At 46.8% G+C, this 20092-nt stretch overlaps 1 protein-coding gene across 3 annotated transcripts; it reads left to right on the top strand.

Moving 5' to 3' along the window:
• The first annotated feature begins 232 nt into the window (after positions 1–232).
• Positions 233–18832, top strand: CPNE9 (copine family member 9). Of its 3 annotated transcripts, XM_073901607.1 has the most exons (20): positions 233–446; positions 976–1016; positions 1131–1177; positions 1292–1395; positions 1892–1928; positions 2431–2507; positions 6397–6460; positions 6576–6679; positions 6889–6993; positions 8413–8454; positions 8774–8849; positions 8958–9011; positions 9422–9483; positions 10213–10259; positions 11167–11348; positions 11611–11738; positions 15539–15641; positions 16237–16294; positions 16677–16750; positions 18438–18832. In XM_073901607.1, exons 1-20 carry the CDS (start codon positions 379–381, stop codon positions 18621–18623), a joined length of 1659 nt encoding a protein of 552 aa, XP_073757708.1. In that variant the 5' UTR covers positions 233–378; the 3' UTR covers positions 18624–18832. The 3 variants fall into 3 exon arrangements, with proteins under 3 accessions (XP_073757708.1, XP_073757709.1, XP_073757710.1); XM_073901608.1 differs by lacking the exon at positions 2431–2507 and having other exon boundaries at positions 976–1177; XM_073901609.1 differs by lacking the exons at positions 976–1016; positions 2431–2507.
• Positions 18833–20092: the final 1260 nt, after the last annotated feature.

Below are 20092 nucleotides of genomic sequence, written 5' to 3' on the forward strand. Positions count from 1 at the left end.
TTTTGGGGTTTTTTTTGTTTTTTTTTTTTTGTTTTGGAGGGGGTGGGGGGTTTCGCCGGGGTGAAATGCGCTGGGAGGACTCTCCCACGGTATGGGCTGGATTTGGGGTCAGGGTTAGGTTCCCGGCCGGCTCGAGGCTGCTCCAATGGGGCGGGGGCCACCCGCAGGGCCGGGCGGGGCTAGGTTACCATCTGGAGTCGCTGCCGCCGGCGGCCACAGTCAAGGAGCGATCGCGGGAGTGCAAGCAGGGCTGGAGGGAGTGCAGCCGCCGCCGCCGCTGTCGCGGCGGCACATGGACCAGCCCCGCCGCTGCCCCCGCCCCTAGCCCCGGCGGCCCCTGTCTCACAGCTTCCCGCAGCTCCGGCCACTCGACCAGCCATGTCTCTCAGCGGAGCCTCTGAGCGCAGCGTCCCGGCCACCAAGATTGAAATTACCGTGTCCTGCCGGTGAGCCGCCACGCTGGGGAGGGCGTAGGCACTGCCCCTGCCCCAATCGGCTGTGGGTCTTGGAGCAGACAGGGGCCAGACCCCGGGGGAAAGAAGCATCTAGGGCCGGAAAATCTCAGATTCAGACTTAAGAGAGTCTCTGGCGGGTTCGGGGAGGGGGTTTCTTTGAACAGCTCCATCCGCAAATAAAAGCTCAGCCTGCGGGTTCAAGGAACGGGTCATGGGGATCCAGTAGGATCTGGGCCCCAGGAGGACAAAGTTCTGGGGCTAACCCTCTTTCCTGGGCCCTTGAAGACAGTGTGGACGCATAGATAATGATTCTTGAGCGGATATTTCCGGTGCTGTCCAGGGTGCTGACAACGCGGACCACCCCACCCCCGCAACCCCAACAACTCTCCACTGGGTGTAGTAATGAGGCAAGGAGATGCGATTTGAGCCCCATGCCTCCCCCGGGTGCCCAACTCAGGGCAGAGTCGAAGCACTGGGCTCCAGAATGACCCACCCTCTGTCCGTCTGTCGCTTTCTCTAGGAACCTGCTGGACCTCGACACCTTCTCCAAGTCCGACCCCAGTAGGAGGCGCCAGGGACGGGAGGGGGAACTAGGGTCCGAGCGCGACTGAGGGGTGGGGAGAGGTTCAGGCCAACCTTACATCCTTCCTTCCCCGCCTCCGCTCTCGCCTGCAGTGGTGGTGCTTTACACGCAGAGCCGGGCCAGCCAGGAGTGGCGAGAGGTGAGTCCAAGAGCCCTCTCCCAGCCAAGAGCCGCCACCCCCACCCCCACCCCCACCCCCCGCGAATCACCTGCCCCCTGACCGCCCCGTGCTAACTCTCTGCCCCCTATCCAGTTCGGACGGACAGAGGTGATCGACAACACGCTGAACCCAGACTTTGTGCGCAAATTCGTCCTCGACTACTTCTTTGAGGAAAAGCAAAACCTGCGCTTTGATGTGTGAGCCCCGCCCAGAATCCTGGGTTGGATTCCCCCCGCCCCCGCCCCCGACCTGGATCCACACAAAATTCTGGCACGCTCCTCCCCAGCCCGGCCTCCCATCCTGGCTCCTCCACCAGGCCGTTTGGTCCCATTCTGAAGGCCTCCACTCTAGTCTTAGCTCTGTCCCCAAGTCTAGCTTGGCCCTGTGTTTAGGTCAGATCCAATCCAGTTCACTTCCCAGACCTAGCTGGGCCCAAAGCTTCGCACCCTAATTTAGCTCAGACTCCATCAAGGACCCCCGCCCTGGTAGACCCCACCCACAGCAGGCCCCAGACTTGGCCTCATCCCTGACTCTCTGGACCCTGACTCCTGCCCTAAAGGAGATCCTGACTGATTTTGGATCCAAGGCTGCCCCTCATTCTACCTACAATCTTAACCAGTATTCAAAACACGACCCCTTTTCCAGGCTGTCTTTCACCAGCCCCGCCTTATGCTGGTTCCACTCTCTTCCCAGATACAACGTTGACTCCAAAACCAACATCTCCAAACCGGTGAGCGAGCGTCCCCTCGCGGGCTGGCCAGGCACACAGGAGGCGCTCAGTGTGTTAAACAACCTTCCTTAGAACCCTCCTACCCCTCAACCCCAACTCCACCTTCTTGGGCCCCAAACCCACCCTCCTGGCCCTCCTCTCACGCTCCTGCCTCTTGGTTTCCCACCCATGCCTTTTACTCACTGTTTCTCTTCCTTCTCGGCCATCTCTGGGACACACAGAAGGTGAGGCTGAACGGGGCTGGCTTTGGGATGGGGGGGTGTGGAATGGAAGGTGAGGTGTGGGATGGCATCGTGGAGAGCAGCTTAAACTGACAGCAGGACCAAGAAGCAGAATTGGCCTGGGGACTCCTTCCCCCTCCTTTAAAGCACAGGCAGGGCGATGCTTCTAGCGTTCTGCCATCCTGGAACACACTGGTCGGTGCAGCAGTATCACCAGGGCTAGGCTGGGTCTCTGCATCCCCAGCCCCTCCTGGCCTTCTTGACTCCATGTCCTGGTGCAGGATTTCCTGGGACAAGCGTTCCTGGCCCTGGGAGAGGTGATCGGAGGCCAGGGCAGCCGTGTAGAGCGACCCCTCACGTGAGCTGAACAAGAAGGGGTGCTGGGGAAGGGTGGGTGCCCCCCAATTTTCCTCCCAAGGACACTGCTGACCCAATAGCTGTGAAGGCTGGGACCCCCCCCCCCAGGTTGGGAGACTTCAGTGGCTCCCATCATCCTCCTGGGAAAGACCAATCGCCAGGGCTCCGTTCAAGTCAGTCTTAGGCCTGATATGTCTTGTCTTGTCCTCTCTCTCTCTCTCTTCTGTCTCTGTCTCTACCTGTCTGTCTCTGTCTCTCTCACCTCACTCTTTTTCTAAGTCTGATTCTACCCTTAAGGTCCACTTCCAAGCTTTTTTTTCTCCAGGAAGCTTCCCCTCACTAAATCAAGACCCCTGGAACTTCCACTATATTTACTCACTAAATATTTATTAGCATGTTTTGTATGCCATACCCTGTGCTAGGCACCAGGGACTCGTCCATTCCATAAATACTATTGGGCATATACTCTATGTCAGCCACAGTTCAAGGGGCTTGGATTGTAATGCTGAACATAACAAAGGTTCCTGCCCTTGGGGAGCTTATACTATAGAAGGTGGGGGAGAAACTACAAAATAGACATAACAAATAAGTAAATTATATAATATACTGGAAGACATTAAGTGCTATGGGAAAAAGGCAAAGTAGAGCAGAATTAAGAGGATTGGAAATGCTGGGTGGGTGGGACTTGCAATACTCTACAGAGTGGCTGAGTAGGTTTTATGGAGAGGTAACTTTAGAGCAAAGACCTGTAGGAAGTAAGGAAGTGAGCCATGCAGATATCTGGATATGGGATGTTCCACACAGAGGAAGCTGGGCCAGTGCAAAAGCCTGATATGTTCACAGAGCAGCAAGGAGGCCAGTGTGGCTATAGCCAAGTGAGCAAGGAGGAAGAAAGGAGAAGACAAGATTGGAGAGTTAACAGTTTAGGGCCTTGTAGCCATTATAAAGTCTTTAGTTTTTACTCTGAGTTGGGAGTCACCAGAAGGCTCTGAAGAGAGGAGTGACATGATCTGACCATGTTTTTAAAGAATAATGCTGGCTGCTGGATTGAGAATAAAGCTTAGGTAGATGGAGATAGTAGCAGGGATCCCATTGGAAGGCTATTACAGTAATCCAGGGTGGCAGCAGTGAAGGAAAGAAATGGTCAGATCTGGATATAACTTGAAAGGGTAGCCAACAGATTCCTGACAGGTTGAATATGGATGTGAGAGAAGAGGAGTCCAGGATGACACCAAACCCTTTGGCCTGAACACTTGGAAGGATGGAGTTGCCATAAATGAGATGGTTAAAAAAAAAAAGTGAGGGAGAAGTACATTGCAGGGGGATTTAATCAGGAGTTCATTCTGACTCCTGTTGAATTTGATAATTTTTATTAGACATCCTAGCAGATATGTCAAATAGGCGATAAGATCCATGAGTTGTAGATGCTCTTTCAGACCAGGAGACTAGATGAAATCACCAAAGGGGTGAGCAGAGAAAGAAAAGACCAAACACCAAGGCTCCATGAACTGGAACTAGAAAAGGAGATTGAGAAGGAGCATTAATGAAGTAGAAGGAGGACCAAGAGAAGGGGTGTTGTCCTGGAGGGTAAAGTGAAGTTTGTGTATTGAGGAGAGAGTGACCAGCCATGTCAACGGCTGCTGCGTGTCTGAAGTTCTGAAGGAAGAGGTGGGGGGGACAGCCTGGTTGGAGAGGTTTAGAAGAGAATGGAAGAGAGGGATGAGAGTCAAGAAACCTTTCAAGGGGTTTTGTTGCAAAGAGAAGAGAAAAGGAGGGTTAGGAAAAAGGAAGTGAGGTCAGAATAGGTTTGCATTTTTTAACATGAGAAAAATTATACCACATTTGTATGTTAAGGGGAATGACCCAGTAGAAACTGAAAAATTGACATAATAAAAAAAAAAAGGAGAGAATTGCTGGAATGATGTCCATGTATAGGCAAGAGGGTCTGGAATGTAGCACACAGTGGAGGGATAAATAGGCACACGGATAGTCATTTATAGCAACAGTTGCGTGGGTGAAGATACTGGAGGCAAGGTAGGTGTGGTGGTAGGTCTGTGGACATTCTCTTCTGGTTGCTTCGGTTTTGTCAGTGAAGTAGGAAACAAGGTCATTGGCTGAGTGAGGATGGGGGAGGAGGCTTTCCGGGTTTGAGAAGAGAGGAGGAGTGAAACTGCCATCTAGCCAAACTGGAGAGTGAAGTATGATTAAGGACCCTCTTGAGGTTTGTGGTCATGCATTTAAAATGAGACCAGTTAGGGGCGCCTGGCTGGCTCAGTCAGTAGAGCATGTGACTCTTGATCTCGGGGGTCATGAGTTCGAGCCCCAAGTTGAGTGTAGAGGTGGCTTAAATAAATAAGATGTAAAAAAAAAAAAAAGTGAGGCCAGTTAACAAGATTGTGTGTTTTCCTCTGGCCTTATTCAGTTGCACAGGTGCAGTACAGGTTAGGCAGTGAATTGGATTTAACTAGGGCTGTGGTTCTGCCAAATAAGTGTACTGAAGTGACAGAAAGGCAATGGATAAGAGGTAGGATGCAAGGGAGTGAGTATTATTTTTTTAATCTTTTTTTTTTAGATTTTTTTTTTTTAATTTGACACAGAGAGAGAGATAGCAAGAGCAGGAACACAAGCAGGGGGAGTGGAAGAGGGAGAAGCAGGCTTCCTGCCGAGCAGGGAGCCCAATGTGGGGCTCGATCCCAGGACCCTGGGATCATGACCTGAGCCGAAGGCAGACGCTTAGCGACTGAGCCACCCAGGCGCCCAAGGGAGCGATTATTATAATCATCGACTGGAATTCACACTGGGTAAGGAGGTGAGGGAAAGCATTAAGGGGGCAAAGAACAGAGAGAAAGCAGTAAGATCAGAGACTTGGTCCTCCTGGGTGTGCAGGTGAAGAGTCCCTATACTCCTTACACTGTCTTTTTAAAGCACAGAGTCAAAAATTGAAAGAGCCAAAGAAATGGTTCAACATTCGTATCAAAGATGGGAAAAATCACACAATAAATTGGAGCCAGGACTTGGACACAGAACACTTCTGACCCAGTTTTCTCTCTGCCACACTTGGGGTCCCTTTGGGGTCAGGGTTCACAGGCCCATCAGCAAAGTCCCTGACCACTTGCAGACCCAAGGCAAGGCAAGTGGGGAATGAGTGTCCAAATACATGGAAGTGTCCCTTCTTGGGTCAGGAGAGGATAAGGCTTCCCTTGTCTTTTTTATTTCATTCTCCACATTTTATTTCACTCTTCAAAAGCACAGCATCTTTGATCTAACAAAACAGCCTTTTGCCCTGGGTCTGGATAGAAAATCCTCTCCCTCATTCAGGACTGCTACATCACATTCTACTTGCCTATTGGCTTTGACATCCCACCTCTCTCTAGAAGCTCCCCAAGGGCACAGCCTAACAGAACTGGAGAGTGAACTGGCCAATTCATACCTAGCACAGTGCCTGACATACAGTACCAAGGTCTGCTTTGAGAAATCTAACCACCTTCATATCAATAAAGCTTCCCAATTGCTTGTCCTTCCATGCACTCATTCAGATCTTTTCACAACCCTGAGAGGTAGGCATGATTCCCATTTCGTAGTAGAGGAAACGAGGACCCCAAAAAGAGGAAATAACTTACTCAGGACTTTAAATCCTATGTCTTTCCCATGCTACCATTATAACATGTCCACCTAGGCCAGATTAGCCCCTTCCTTTCAGACTACAGACCCCTTCCCTATCAAAGTCAGGCCCTTCTCCACAAGGAACCACACAGGGCAGAAAGGGATACATTTAGGGGACTGTCAGGAAATGGCATATTGAACCCCCTGGCCCACCTAATCCCAGATTAGCTACCCCATTCTTCGTTGCCTACTCTCCCTCCCCTGACAGAGGCTTTTTCTGCTTCCAGGGGTGTGCCAGGCAAGAAGTGTGGGACCATACTGCTGACTGCAGAGGAGCTTAGCAATTGTCGGGTCAGTAAGAGCCATATACTAGACCCACAAGGCTCCCTTCTCTCCTAAACTCCCTTTAGTGGACTGTTTGAGGCTATGAACAATTTGGGTGTCAACAGCCAAATTTCATCCCTAGGACATCGCCACCATGCAACTTTGTGCAAACAAGCTGGACAAGAAGGATTTCTTTGGGAAGTCAGACCCCTTCCTTGTGTTCTATAGGAGCAATGAGGATGGCACGTGAGTTAACATCTTCTCCAGGGGCACCCACCCCTCCCCCGCTGTGACCGTGGAACCATTAGGGCTCTCAGGCTGGAGTGGGCATCTTAAACTCTACCAGGACCTGAGCTCAGAATTCACTCAAGGCAGCACACAGTATGTGCTTAACAAGTGGGGAAATCCCAGGAATCTCCAAGAGTATGAGTTCCAGTCCTCTTGCTCCTCTCCAGGTTCACCATCTGCCACAAGACGGAGGTTGTGAAAAACACGCTGAATCCTGTGTGGCAACCCTTCAGCATCCCTGTGCGGGCATTGTGCAATGGAGACTATGACAGGTCTGCTTCAGTGTAAACTAGGGAGTAAGGGAACAACGGCATGAGAATGGGATTCCTGAGCCCCAGAATGCTGGCAGAAGTGTCACAATAGTTTTGGAGGATCCTGCCTGGTGAAACAGAGTTTTGGGCATGGAGATAGGTAGATGGGGAAGCAAATGGATGGCCACATAGGTGGATAGGAGGATGGATGGGTGGATGGGTAGATGAAAGGGCAAATGAACAAATGAATAAATAAATACATGGGTGGAGGGTCAGATGGATGGGTAAGCTGGTGAATGAATGGATGGGTATATGGATGGGCATGTAAAAGGACTGGTGGTGGGTGGGTAGAAGGGGAGATGGATGAGTGGGTAACAGATAAGTGGATAAGTGGACTGATGGGCATATCAGTAGATGGATGAATGATGGATAGATTTATGGATGAATGAATAAATGGATGGGTATATGAGAGATTGTTAGATGGCTGGAGAGGCAGAGGGATGACTGAAAAAGCAGGAGGATAAACAGGTAGAGCAAAAGGTGGATTGGTGAATGGATGGTAGATGGATGGAAGGACCAGTAGATTAGTTGATTAATGAGTGTAAAGTAGATGGATAGGCTGACCATATGAACTAATAAATGAACAGTATGAAAGCAGGTGAGTGGGTGGAAGGATGGATGGGCACATACATGAATGGTTAGGTAGGTGAATGGATGATCATATGGACAAATGTGATAGATGGGTGTTTGGTTAGATAGCTGAATGGACAGAGAGATGGATGCTTACATACATCAGTAAGTCAGTGTATGCCTGGATGTATAGTTAGATGGGTGGATAAAGATAGGTATTAAAAGGTAATTAGATTGGCTAATGTATGGGTAAGTGGGTGGCTACATGGATAGATAGTTGTAACTGCAACACAGATATATGGACATATAGGAGGACTTAGGCATAGTACTCAAGAACAAAGTCTTTGGAACCAGGATGTCTGAGTTTAAATCTCAGCTCAGTTACTTACTAGTTATAGTCCTTAGTCAAGTTACTTTTTTTGCACCTCAATTTCCTTATCCAAAAATAAGAATAATAGTATTTACTTTATAGTTAAGTGCTTACTTTTTAGGATGGTTGTTAAATCAAATGAGTCAATCTACAAAAGCACTGGTAACAATGCCTAGAATATAGTAAGACTCAACAAGTAGTAGTAAAGAATAGTAATAGTGGTACAAATAGCAGTAGAAGAAATAATGGCAATGGTAATAGAGAGCTGGGTATGTGCATGGACTGATGAATGAATAAATAGGATGGATGGACTGATGGGAGGAAGGTTGAAGGAAAAACAGTTGCGTGTATGGGAGGATGATTTGTGAATGGTTAAGTAGGTGAGAGTGTCTCTAGGATTTATCATACACACTAGCCTATGTTTATCTCCTGCATTTCAGAACAGTGAAGATTGATGTGTACGACTGGGACCGGGATGGAAGGTAGAACTGCCCCACATAGTACTGTCTTCTTTTGTAGTTATTTTAAACAGCTTCCTATAATACGTAGTACATTCACTAGGAAACCAAAGTGGTCTTGGGAGTCAAGAAGGGTGATAATAGATGCCAGGACCTTGAGTACAATTGACCCTTTCAGTTGGATCTTCCTTCTCTCCCCCTTACCTTGGCCTCTCTTCTGGCCCCAACCCCAGTGCCCTGCAGCCCAAGTAGAGGCAAGGGATAATGGGGGCAAAAGACTAGTTTCAGGGCTGGCTCCAAGCCAACAGTAGCTGCTGCTCACCCACCCCTGGCCTCACTGCAGCCATGACTTCATCGGTGAGTTCACCACCAGCTACCGGGAGCTGAGCAAGGCCCAGAACCAGTTCACAGTGTATGAGGTGAGAACTCCAGCCCTGTCCAGGTTGCCCAGGCCCTCCATCCCAGTGTGCTCAGTCTGTAACTCCCTTCCTCTGTTTCCCACCATCACTATTATCTTCTTCACTCAGGTACTTAACCCTCGGAAGAAATGTAAGAAGAAGAAATATGTCAATTCAGGAACTGTGAGTGTTCCCTGGAGCTCTGGCCCTCCCTAGATCCTTCTGTTTCTATTCCCACTGACATAGTATGACAAATGTTGGGGTTAGACTGTGGGCACAGATTACTTGGACATAGTAACGTTGGGCCCAAGGTGGCTCCATTTAAATTTCTTTTGTTTTCTTTTGATTCTCACCTGAGGAAAATTGTTTGCTCATTACTGTTTTGCAGATTTTCTTAAAACTTAAGTTGTATTTCCCAATTTAATACACTTTTGAAAATCCAAATATGTTTCTGACAGCTTCCTCTTTTTTGCCCTTTCAGAAATTAGACAGGGTTGGGGAGTGTGCGGTAGGGGGTGGAATCATGTGCCTCTCTGCCTTCTGCCACCCAACTGCCCTTTCCAAAGTAGCAGGGCTGTCTCTTTGCCCCACAGGTGACGCTGCTCTCCTTTTCTGTGGACTCTGAATTCACTTTTGTTGATTACATCAAGGGAGGGTGAGTCACAGGCCAGGTTCTGGGCTGAAAGACAAGCATTGAGTTACTCCCAGTTCTAAGCCTCAGTTTTCATATTTACAAATGGTTAAGGTCCATGGAGATAAACTTTTAAAAACACTTGGCATACTATAAAGTGCTCTGTAAAATGCATAATGTTGCCCATCTTAGTTTTCTTCATGAAGCTGACTTTCATCCCTAGCTTCCAGTCCTCCCATGGGAAGATGCGAGACAGGTGGTCTTCAAAGATGGCCCCAGTAACCTGACTGGGGTCCAAATAAAAATCATGGCCAGGCAACAGGAAGAGGCCAAGAGAGAGGGAAAACCCAAGCAGACCAAAGGGGACATTCCTTTTGGCTCAGTAGTGGTAGGCAGACCTGGGTAAAGTACTTTGCTTCTCGGAAGCTCACTTTTCTCCTATGCAAAATGGAGATGTTAATTACTACTTCAGGGTTATAGTAAAGGTTAAGTTAAATGACATAAATTACATACACTTGTCACACAGTAGGCATTTAATTCTGCTACCCAGAGTGTGCTCCATGGACCAGCAGCATCGGCATCATCTGGGAGTTTGTTAGAAATGTAGAATTTCAGGCTCCACACAGATCATCCAGACCAGAATCTGCATTTTAACACTATCTCCAGGTGATGCATATGCACACTAGTGTTTGAGAAATCCTGATATAATAAGTATTTGTCCCTCACTTCTCAATCGATCTACTTCCCCAACAGGACACAGCTGAACTTCACAGTAGCCATTGACTTCACAGCTTCTAATGGTGAGGCATGGATGGGGGAATGGGGTATGGAGGAATTCTAAGGAATTCATTAGGGATTGGCCTAGATTCTGACCTGGGGATAAGAGATCACCTACCAAGGGTCGCCTGGGTGGCTCAGTCAGTTAAGAGTTCACCTACCCAGTAAGCCCAGGCTTGAGGCAAAGTCCAGCCAGGCTGGTACTGGGACAGGAGTTTTGGGAGGAGATTATTGGGTATAATGGGGGACAGAGGGTAAAAGAAAATAGGTGTGTCAATTTTAAAAAGTTGAAAGGAGAGATACCTCAAGAAGTGGATGAGTAAATGAATGGATGGGAGATAATAGGAGTGTAAGGAGAAATGAAGCAGTAAATGAGTGAGTAATGACTGGGTAGGTAAATAAGATGAATAAACCAAGTAGGTAGATGGGTTAGTGAGTGAGTACAATAGGTTGGACAAGTGGATGCATGAATAGGTATGCAGGTGGACAAATGGACAGATGTTTAAATTGGAGAAATAACAGGTAAGTAGCTAGGATAATGAATGAGAGTGGGTAGGTGGATGAATCCATATGAAGACAGAATGAATGGAAATGAATAGGAATGATGGGTGGGTGGTAGTTGGGTAGATACTGGATAAGAGAATGGAGAGGAAGATGCGTAGAAATGGATGGGTAGATTGAAAGATGGATTTATGTCCAGTGGATGGGAGAATGGATATGTGGGTAAGTGGATAAATTGATGGATAAATATAGGGGTCGGTGGATGGATAGATGGATAAATGAACATATGGACAACTGGGCAAAATAATGAAGGAGTACATGGGTAAAGAGTGGGTGAATGGATAGGCAGTTGGATGTATACATGGATGGACAGGTGAATAGATAAATGATCAAGGTGACCATGAGGCTGGGGGTCCTGTGTCCCTACAGGGAATCCTCTGCAGCCCACCTCCCTGCACTACATGAGTCCCTACCAACTCAGCGCCTATGCCATGGCCCTCAAGGCAGTGGGAGAAATCATCCAGGACTATGACAGTGACAAGCTCTTTCCAGCCTATGGCTTTGGGGCCAAACTGCCTCCAGAGGGACGGATCTCCCACCAGTTCCCCCTGGTATAGTATAGGCCGGAGCCTACGCTCCATGCCCTGGCATCTGGTCCACTCACGGTGGTGAATTTCTTCTCAGGATCAAGTACCTGCAGAGGACCAGGGAACTATGAGAGGGGAGCAGAGCAGGGAGGGGAGCAGGGCTGGAGTTTGGAGGGGAGCATGAGAGAGAGAGAGACAGATGGAAAAAAGAAGGAGTGAGCTGGGATCAGAGTACTCCTGGGTATATGCAGCATGGCTCAGCCTAGCAAGTCATCTTTCCCGACAGAACAACAACGATGAGGATCCCAACTGTGCGGGCATTGAAGGTGTTTTGGAGAGCTACTTTCAGAGCCTGCGCACAGTGCAGCTCTATGGGCCCACCTACTTTGCTCCTGTCATCAACCAGGTGGCCAGGTAAGGGAACTGGGTGGGGGCTGGGAGGACTGAGGGGAACCAGACAGGGGACTGACTTCCCAAGGATAGTCAAGACCACTCTTGGGTGAACCTGGGCTTTGGGGAAAGGGTAAAATTTTCAGTGTTGGCCAGGCTCTGATAAAAAGAAATAAATGCCTTATTCTGGGGTAGAGAGGGTGTGAACAAACTACCCCAACCCCACTCTTTGGGAACAACAGTTCAGGACTCAAGTTTGGGGAAAAGAGAGAGGGTCCTATAACACAATGATTAAGGCACACGCTTTGGCATCAGACCTGGCTACACCCCTCACCAACCATGTGACCTTAAGCAACTCACCCTAAGTCCCCATTTTATCCCTACAAATGGGTATAAGGATAACAACAGCACTTCTTTATAGGGTTATTGGGAGGTTAAAATTAGATAACAAATTCAGAATTATTAGCACAGTGTCTGGCCTATAGTAAGTGCTCAATAAATGGTAGGTTAAAAAATAGGAAAGTAACTTCTAAAAATAAAAGAGTAACTCCAGGGGTGCCTGGATGGCTCAGTCAGAAGAGTCTGTGACTCTTGATCTCAGAGTTGTGAGTTTGAGCTCCACGTTGGATGTAGAGATTACTTAAATGAATAAATAAATAAAAACTAAAAAAAATACCTCCAAATTTTCAGAACAAAAAAAAACCAAGATCACATATCAAATCACTTTTTAAAAGGCAAATAAAATAAAATGACAGAACTAAAACCAAACATATGTCACTAAACATAAATTAGATAAGTTCACCTATTAAAAGAAAAAGATTCTCTGATTGAATAAAGCAATAAAATAATAAGTAAATCCTACAATATGCTGAATAGAAGAGACCCAGCTAAAACAAAGTACCTCAGAAAGCTTGAAAGTAAAAAGATGGGCGCCTGGGTGGCTCAGTTGGTTAAGCGACTGCCTTCAGCTCAGGTCATGATCCTGGAGTCCCGGGATCGAGTCCCACATCAGGCTCCCTGCTCGGCAGGGAGTCTGCTTCTCCCTCTGACCCTCTTCCCTCTCGTGCTCTCTATCTCTCATTCTCTCTCTCTCTCAAATAAATAAATAAAATCTTAAAAAAAAAAGAAAGTAAAAAGATTAAACAAAAAAGAATACAAATGGAAGGATTTCAGGGAGGTTTATATGCCTATAGACTTCCCTTTTCCCTAATAAAGATTGCTTATGTAATTCATAATGAATATAATAGTTTCTTTCAATTATGAGAGTAACATAACATTGCTGTAAAAAATTTCAAGGATGAAGAAATGAAATAAGAGATCACCCAGAATACTGCCCATGGGCATATGGATGCATATACAGTTCTTGGCAGTTTTTTCCTTAGGAATCCATAATTGCAGTCAAATTTCATGCAGAGGGGCCTGGCTGGCTCGGTCAGAAGAGCATGCAACTCTTGGTCTTGGGATTGTGAGTTCGAGCCCCACACTGGGTGTAGAGATTACTAAAAAAATAAACAAAAAAATACATGTAATAGTTCACTACTGATTTTTTCACTTAATATTGGAGACTGAGCATATTTTGGTTGTTATTAAACAGATTTCTTAATTTTATCTTAGTTCATTCATTCATTCATTGAATAAACATTCAATAAAGAGGCAACGTAGCATGAATGTGGGCTGTGGAGCCAGACTAGCTAAGTTGATACACCCACTCTACCACTCCCTAGCTGTGTGAATTTGAGCAAGACCCTGAACCTCTCTATGCCTGTTTCCTCAATTGTAAAATGATAATAATAATAATAATAATATCATAGGGTTTTGTGAGGGTTAACTAAATTAATATATGTCAAGCTCTTAGTGCCTGCCACATCATAACTGCTATAAGTGTCAGCTATTACTGTTACTATTATTATCATTATTACTATTCAAAGGGCATCTGCTGTATGCTCAGTTCTCTGCTGGGGCACTGGAGACTCACAGATGAATCACATCTAGTCTCTGCCCTTGGGAGCTCCCGCCTTGGTGCAGGTGACAGAAATATAAATAAATCATTACTTTCCATAGGCCAGAGCTTCCCAGACTTTCCCAGCAAGTTGCCTGTTGGCAAAGGCAAGTGATTGCTTCCCCCAGGGGAATCTTAGGCGCACAGCTGTAAGCAACCAGGCTGAAAATGTCTTTGAAGTCACCATATTTATCTTAAAAATTCATGCAAATTTTACATCCTCCTCATGTTGTGTCCATTTTGCTTTAATTTGTAGGAGAAAAAAAGGTGTTTTAAGTATACTTAGAGTCATCTAGCTTTATCCACCAGATAATACAGTAGAATGGATGCTCCAGGTATTCTGTGACCTTTGGTCTCCCTGGGCACACATGCTGGTACCCTCATGGGTGTGAAAACCCATGTGGAAGGGCTGACAGCCCAACTTGGTGGGTGGTATCCTAGAAGGCAGAGGGAGAGGAGGGGAGGGTATAACCTAGTCTGAAAGACCCAAGGGAGCCTAAATTGTGGAGGGGAATTCTTAGCTGGGTCTAGAGGGCAAGTTGGACTTTATCAGAAAAAGAGATGCAGAGTAGGCCTGGCAGAAGGAAGAGCATGTGAAAAAACACAGAGTCATAAAGAAGCAAGCTCAGGAAACAGTAAACAGTAATGTTATGAACAGAATGTACCATGTATATGGAGGAGTATCCAAAGAACAGGCCGGGAATGGAGAGTGAAGGAATCAAGAGCTCAGGCTTAGTCGGGCTCTTTTACTGAGCATTTGAAATGTAGCTTGGGTGAACAAGAAACCAAATACTTACTTCTATTTAACTTAATTAATTTAAATTTCGATAGTCACATGTGGCCAGGGTCTGCCTTATTGGATAGTGCAACTCTGTCCTTTCCAACCCACTCAGGGCCTAAGACTGGGAGTCAAGAGACCAGGATGTACCATGACCTTTGTGCTCTCTGAAGGTCTCATGTTTCTTATATGTAAAATAAGGGGACTGGACTCAATGGCTTCCGAAGTCCTTTTCAGATAGAAAAATCTTGGATTCAAAGATTGATGGTGAGAGAAGGAAAAAGGAGCTTGGGAGCAGCCGTTAGACTGGCTAAGGACCCAGCAGCATAGACAGTGGAAGGCGGTCAGCAGAGGGGAGAAGGAAGAAAGAAGAAATGGGTGAGAAAGGGAAGAAAGGAGGCCTTTAGCCTTTGGTCTTTCCCTTGCATAAAAACCAAAATCTTTCTAGGGGCTGTCAAAGCCCTGCGTGATCTGGCCCCTACCCCATCTCAGCCACATGGCCCACTTTGCTTCCCTTACTTTCTGGGCTCCAGACACAGTGGGCTTCCTTCAGTCCCATCGCAAGGCCCTTATCTGTGCTGTTCCCTTTGTTCCTCCCCTTTGCTTAGCCTCTCCTTCATCCTCAAACACTGTTTCCTTAAAGAAGCCTTCACTGACCTGCTGGACCATGTCAGGATCCCCTACTAGACACTGTCATAGTAGTGTCCCTTTCCATCACAGTACTCATCACAAGAGTAATTATACCTATTTCTGTGATTCTGGGACTAATGTCCTCCCTCAAGATAGCTGGGATGAATTTGTTTTTTCTCATTGTGTACCTCCAGTGCCTACTATAACACAGTAACTACCATAGTAAGTTCTCCGTAAATGTTACTAGACGGATGTCAGGCAGGGGCAGGCATCCAGGTTTAGGGAAGGAGCATGAGCTTCAGAAACCCTAATCCTTGCCCACTGCTTATTACAGTGATGGTGGAAGCTTTAGGGGTAGGGTGTTCCCTTGGACTCTCTGGACTTTCAGCTGGATTCTGATCTTGGACTTTCAACCAGGGCTGCTGCCAAAATCTCTGATGGTTCCCAGTACTACGTTCTGCTCATCATCACTGATGGGGTAATCTCTGACATGACGCAGACCAAGGAGGCCATTGTCAGTGTGAGTCTAAGGAGGAGGGCTTGGCAGGGAGGGCCACTGTTAATAACTGTGAAGGGTTTGAGGTTTTACCCTACTTGCAAGCTAACAAATTAGCCCTCCAGTTTCATGGATGCTGGCAGAAGACACAAGACTCCTGGATCGGAGACAAAGGACTTTGTTATTCTCAGCCATAGTAGTAGCTCAATTATCAGCATTTGCTTTGATTCTAAGTCCCATTTCCCACAAGATGTTGTGAGGAGGGTCAAATGACACCTGTACTCACAGTGGGATGCACTGTAGGTCAGAAACCCTGAGCTTAGGGTATCTGAATCTTTTATAATGGGCAGTAAGCACGCCTGCCCTTTGTTCTGGTGTGAGATACTTTATTAAACTGAATAGTAAACAAACCTGCCCTTTGCTCCAAAGGAAGACACTATATCTTTCAAGGCTGTTTGATATGCAGACATCCTTGAAAAGACAGGCTGGAACAAAGGGAATCAGTTTCTCTGCTTGCAAGATGTGCAGAAACATGATACATGCACAGAAAATTGTCCCCAGTAGTCACCTCCATTGTTATGATTGCTCACCCCAACCATTCAACCTCTTTCCCTCACAGGCCTCCTCACTGCCCATGTCTATCATTATTGTCGGTGTGGGACCAGCCATGTTTGAAGGTGAGTAGGATCATGGGTGTCCATGAATGAGACCAAGAACTGGGGAAAATAAGGGAGGATCTGGGCACCCAGGCCTGTCAAACATAAAAGATAAGATGGATGCCTCTGTTGGACCTTGGCCAAGTCACAGACCTTCTCTGAACCTATTTCTTTACCATAACCAAGGATGTTGATATGAATACTTCCTTCTTGGGGTTCCTTGGTGGATGGAATGCATGGGAAGGCACAATAATAACTTCATAACAGTGCCTAAAATTTGTTAGGACTTGAATACAACCACTAAATATTCTCATGATGACTACGAAGTGGAGCTAACAAGGAGGGGGGTAACATGGGTCTGGTGTGGGAGAGGGCAATCAGCTGAAGAGTGTCTTCTCTGCAGCAATGGAAGAACTGGATGGTGATGACGTGCGCGTGTCCTCTAGGGGACGCTATGCAGAACGGGACATCGTTCAGGTAGATCTAACCAGGGAGAAGTCATGGAGCCAAAAGGCACAGTGGGAAAGACAGGCTAAGTTGGCAGCCACTCTCCCATTCTGTCTTCTTAATCATCTACCTTTCTCCCCATTACTCTTCCAGCTGTCCTGCATTCATTGAACAAATTCTTTTTGAGAAACAGGCAGGTTGCTGCCGCCATTCTGGATCCATAGTATAGGAGATCCCCAAAGCCCCCACCCTCTAGTGGAGGCAACCAATAATAATCACACAGCTAAATATCAATTAGATTGTGATAAGTGCTCCAGAGGAACAGCAAATGCCACTATATATATATATACATACACACACACACACACACACACACACACACACACACACTATAACAGGGACCTGATTTAGCAGGGTAGTCAGGGAAGGCTTCTATAAGGAAATGACATTTGAGCTAAAACCTAAAGGAGGGTTGCTCTACCTAAACACTGTAGGTAGAGAAGCAGCAGATGCAAAGGCCCTGAGGCTCAAAAGAATTAGCCCAAACGTGGAAAAGGCAAGAGGCCAGGGGGCAGGATCCCAGGAAATGTAAAGAAGAGGGAGCCAAGGCCCTGTTGGTTATGATGAAGATTTGGAGTTTTGTTCTAAAGAATTAGAAATCTCTTGAAGGATTTTACTTAGGGGAATGAGATGGTCAGACTTGCATTTTCAGAGGAGCTCTGCTGCATGGAGGGTTGACAGCAGCAGGTTGAGAGAGAAGGCAAGTAGACAGACCTGTCAGTGAAGAAGGCTTTGAAGTAGCAGAGAAGAGATGACTGGGATCTGGATAGGAATGGAAGCAATGAGGATGGAGAGAAGAAGCAGGTTCAAAAGATTATTTAAGAAAATTTTACAAGAATTGATGCTTTGATTAAATGGTGATGGGGAGTGAGGAGGGCTTTAAGGATGACTCTCAGTTTTCTAGTCTGAGCAACTGAATGAGTGATAGTCCCATTTATTGGGAAGGGGAAGCCTGGGGGAGGAACAGATTTGGAAGAAAGGGCCAGAAATCAGTTGTGAACACATCAGGTTTGAGATATCTAAGACACGTGAATGGAGATGTGATATGGGCAACTAAATATGTGGCTCTGGACCTTAAAAAAGAGGCCAGGGATGGATGTATAAATTTGGGAGTCATCAGAGTACAGTTTTTAAAGTCATGGAAGTATATGAAATCACCCAGGAAGAGAACTGAGAGAGAGAAGTGACCAGGTTTAGGATCAGGTAGACCCCAGAGGAATGGGGGTGATAGGGAGGAGCATCCAGGAAGGAACGAGAAAATCCAGAAGAGTGTGGTATGTCAAGAGTGGGATGTGTCTAGTAGGAAGAGTATGGTCAAATGTAATGAAAAGCTAAAGAGAAGTCAAGCAAGATGAAGACTGACAATTATTGCCCACTGGACTGATTTGGTAACATAAGGGCTATTACATTGGCAAGAGCAGTGTCAGTACTGTGTGAAGCCAAACTGGACTGGGTTGAAGGTGAATAGAAGGTGAAAAAAAAAGGGGGTGGGGAGAATGTAAATGTGGAAAGCTGTCCAAAATAGGGAGGGGAAAGAGATAGTGTGATATTTGGAAAGAGATGTTAGGCCTCAAAGAGGAAACCTCCTTACTGCTCCCCTTCCCATTCCTCTCTTCCCCGGCCATTACCCACACCTGACTGTCTGTGCCTGTCCCAGTTCGTCCCATTCCGAGACTATGTTGACCGGTCAGGAAACCAGGTGCTGAGTATGGCCCGACTAGCCAAGGACGTGCTGGCTGAGATCCCAGAGCAGCTGCTGTCCTACATGCGCACCAGGGATATCCAACCTCGCCCCCCACCTCCTGCCAACTCCAGGCCAACCCCAGCTCCAGAACAGCCCTGAGGAGCCTACCTCTTCCGTAACTAGCAGTCTGCCTGCCTGCCCACCCACTGCTTCTGCTGAAAGCCAGAGGCACCTGGAGCCCTGGACCTTACTGAGTCCAACTTAGAGGATCAGTGCTGGCTGGTCGAGCCCTCTGTCCCCTCACCCATAGAAGGGCCTGGCACTGTCACCACCTCCCTGCCTTCATGCCAATAATAAAGCTGATCTTTACTCCACCTCTGTCTCATGGTTCTTGGGGAAGGAGACTGGGGGACCTGGGGCCTGGGGCCACACCAAGAGAAGTGAGCAAACATAGCTTCAGTTAGGGTTCATCCCCATCCTATCAACCATCCATCCAATCACTTCTTCAGACATTCTTCAAACACTTTAAGAAATGATAAGTGAAACTTTGTGTGCATGTTTTTTTCTGAAGAGAGGCCCATAGCTTTCATCAGGTTCTGAAAAGGATTCCTGACCTCAAAAAGGGTCAGTTTTCCAATGACTCTGTCTAATTCTGCTCTGATCCATTTATTCTGAATCTTTTAATGAGGATAATAAAAACAGCTAAATGCTTGAGTATTCATTATATATGGAGGCGATTTACAAGCATATTTTTATTTTATCCTCACAACAATCCTGTGAGGTAAGCACTATATTTTATCTCCACTTTATACATCAGGAAACTGAGGCTCAGAAAGGTTAAGTCGCTTTTTGAAGAGAACTCATCAGTTTGACTCCAGATCCCAAGATCTTAACCAGCAAACATCTTCCTGGAGTGTTTCTTTTATTAGGATGTTTTACAGAAAATATTATTTATGAAAATACATACATTATAGTGGGTCGAATGCAAGGTTTGCATTAAGATATAACAGAAGCTTCCATTTACTCCGAGCTTTGCCCCAGAACCCTGGAAGACCCTTTCACACTCTTCTTTGGATGGCAAAACTGAAGAGACTCAGCAACAAGCATTGCTTAACAAGTGGACCCTTCCCAGCACCCAAGACCTGACCAAACCCCCAAGAACTGACAATAGTTTTTGAGCCCTCTTTTATAAATGCGGAATTTAAGGCAGGAAGAATTTAACAACTTGCTACTTGTTCACAGAGCTACTAAGTGGCCCAGTCATATTAAAAACAATTGTCTGTTTTGACAGTCTTCCAACCTTCCATCCATAGCCATGATGCATTCCCCCGCCAACCCTAAGGGTTCCCAGCATCTGAATCCCATTTTACCATGCACAAGTCTTTTCACCAGCCTTTTACACCTCCCCAAATTCGGCCCCTTCCTTCAGATCCACACCTTTCCTCCAGTCCTGCTCCTTTGCCTTTCCCAAGCTCCTTCCCTTTCCTTCAGCCACTCCCGTTATCCTTAACCTGGTCCCGCCCTTTCCTTCCAGCCCCGCCCCTTTACCTTTTCCACGCCCCGCCCTTTCACTTCAGTCTCGCGTCGTTATTCCCAGCCCTTGTCCTTTCTCCCCAGCCCAACGCCTT

This window comes from Callorhinus ursinus, unplaced genomic scaffold (assembly GCF_003265705.2).
Source record: "Callorhinus ursinus isolate GAN/ISIS: 27379988/994484 unplaced genomic scaffold, GSC_fseal_2.0 scaffold15, whole genome shotgun sequence".
NCBI lineage: Eukaryota > Metazoa > Chordata > Mammalia > Carnivora > Otariidae > Callorhinus > Callorhinus ursinus.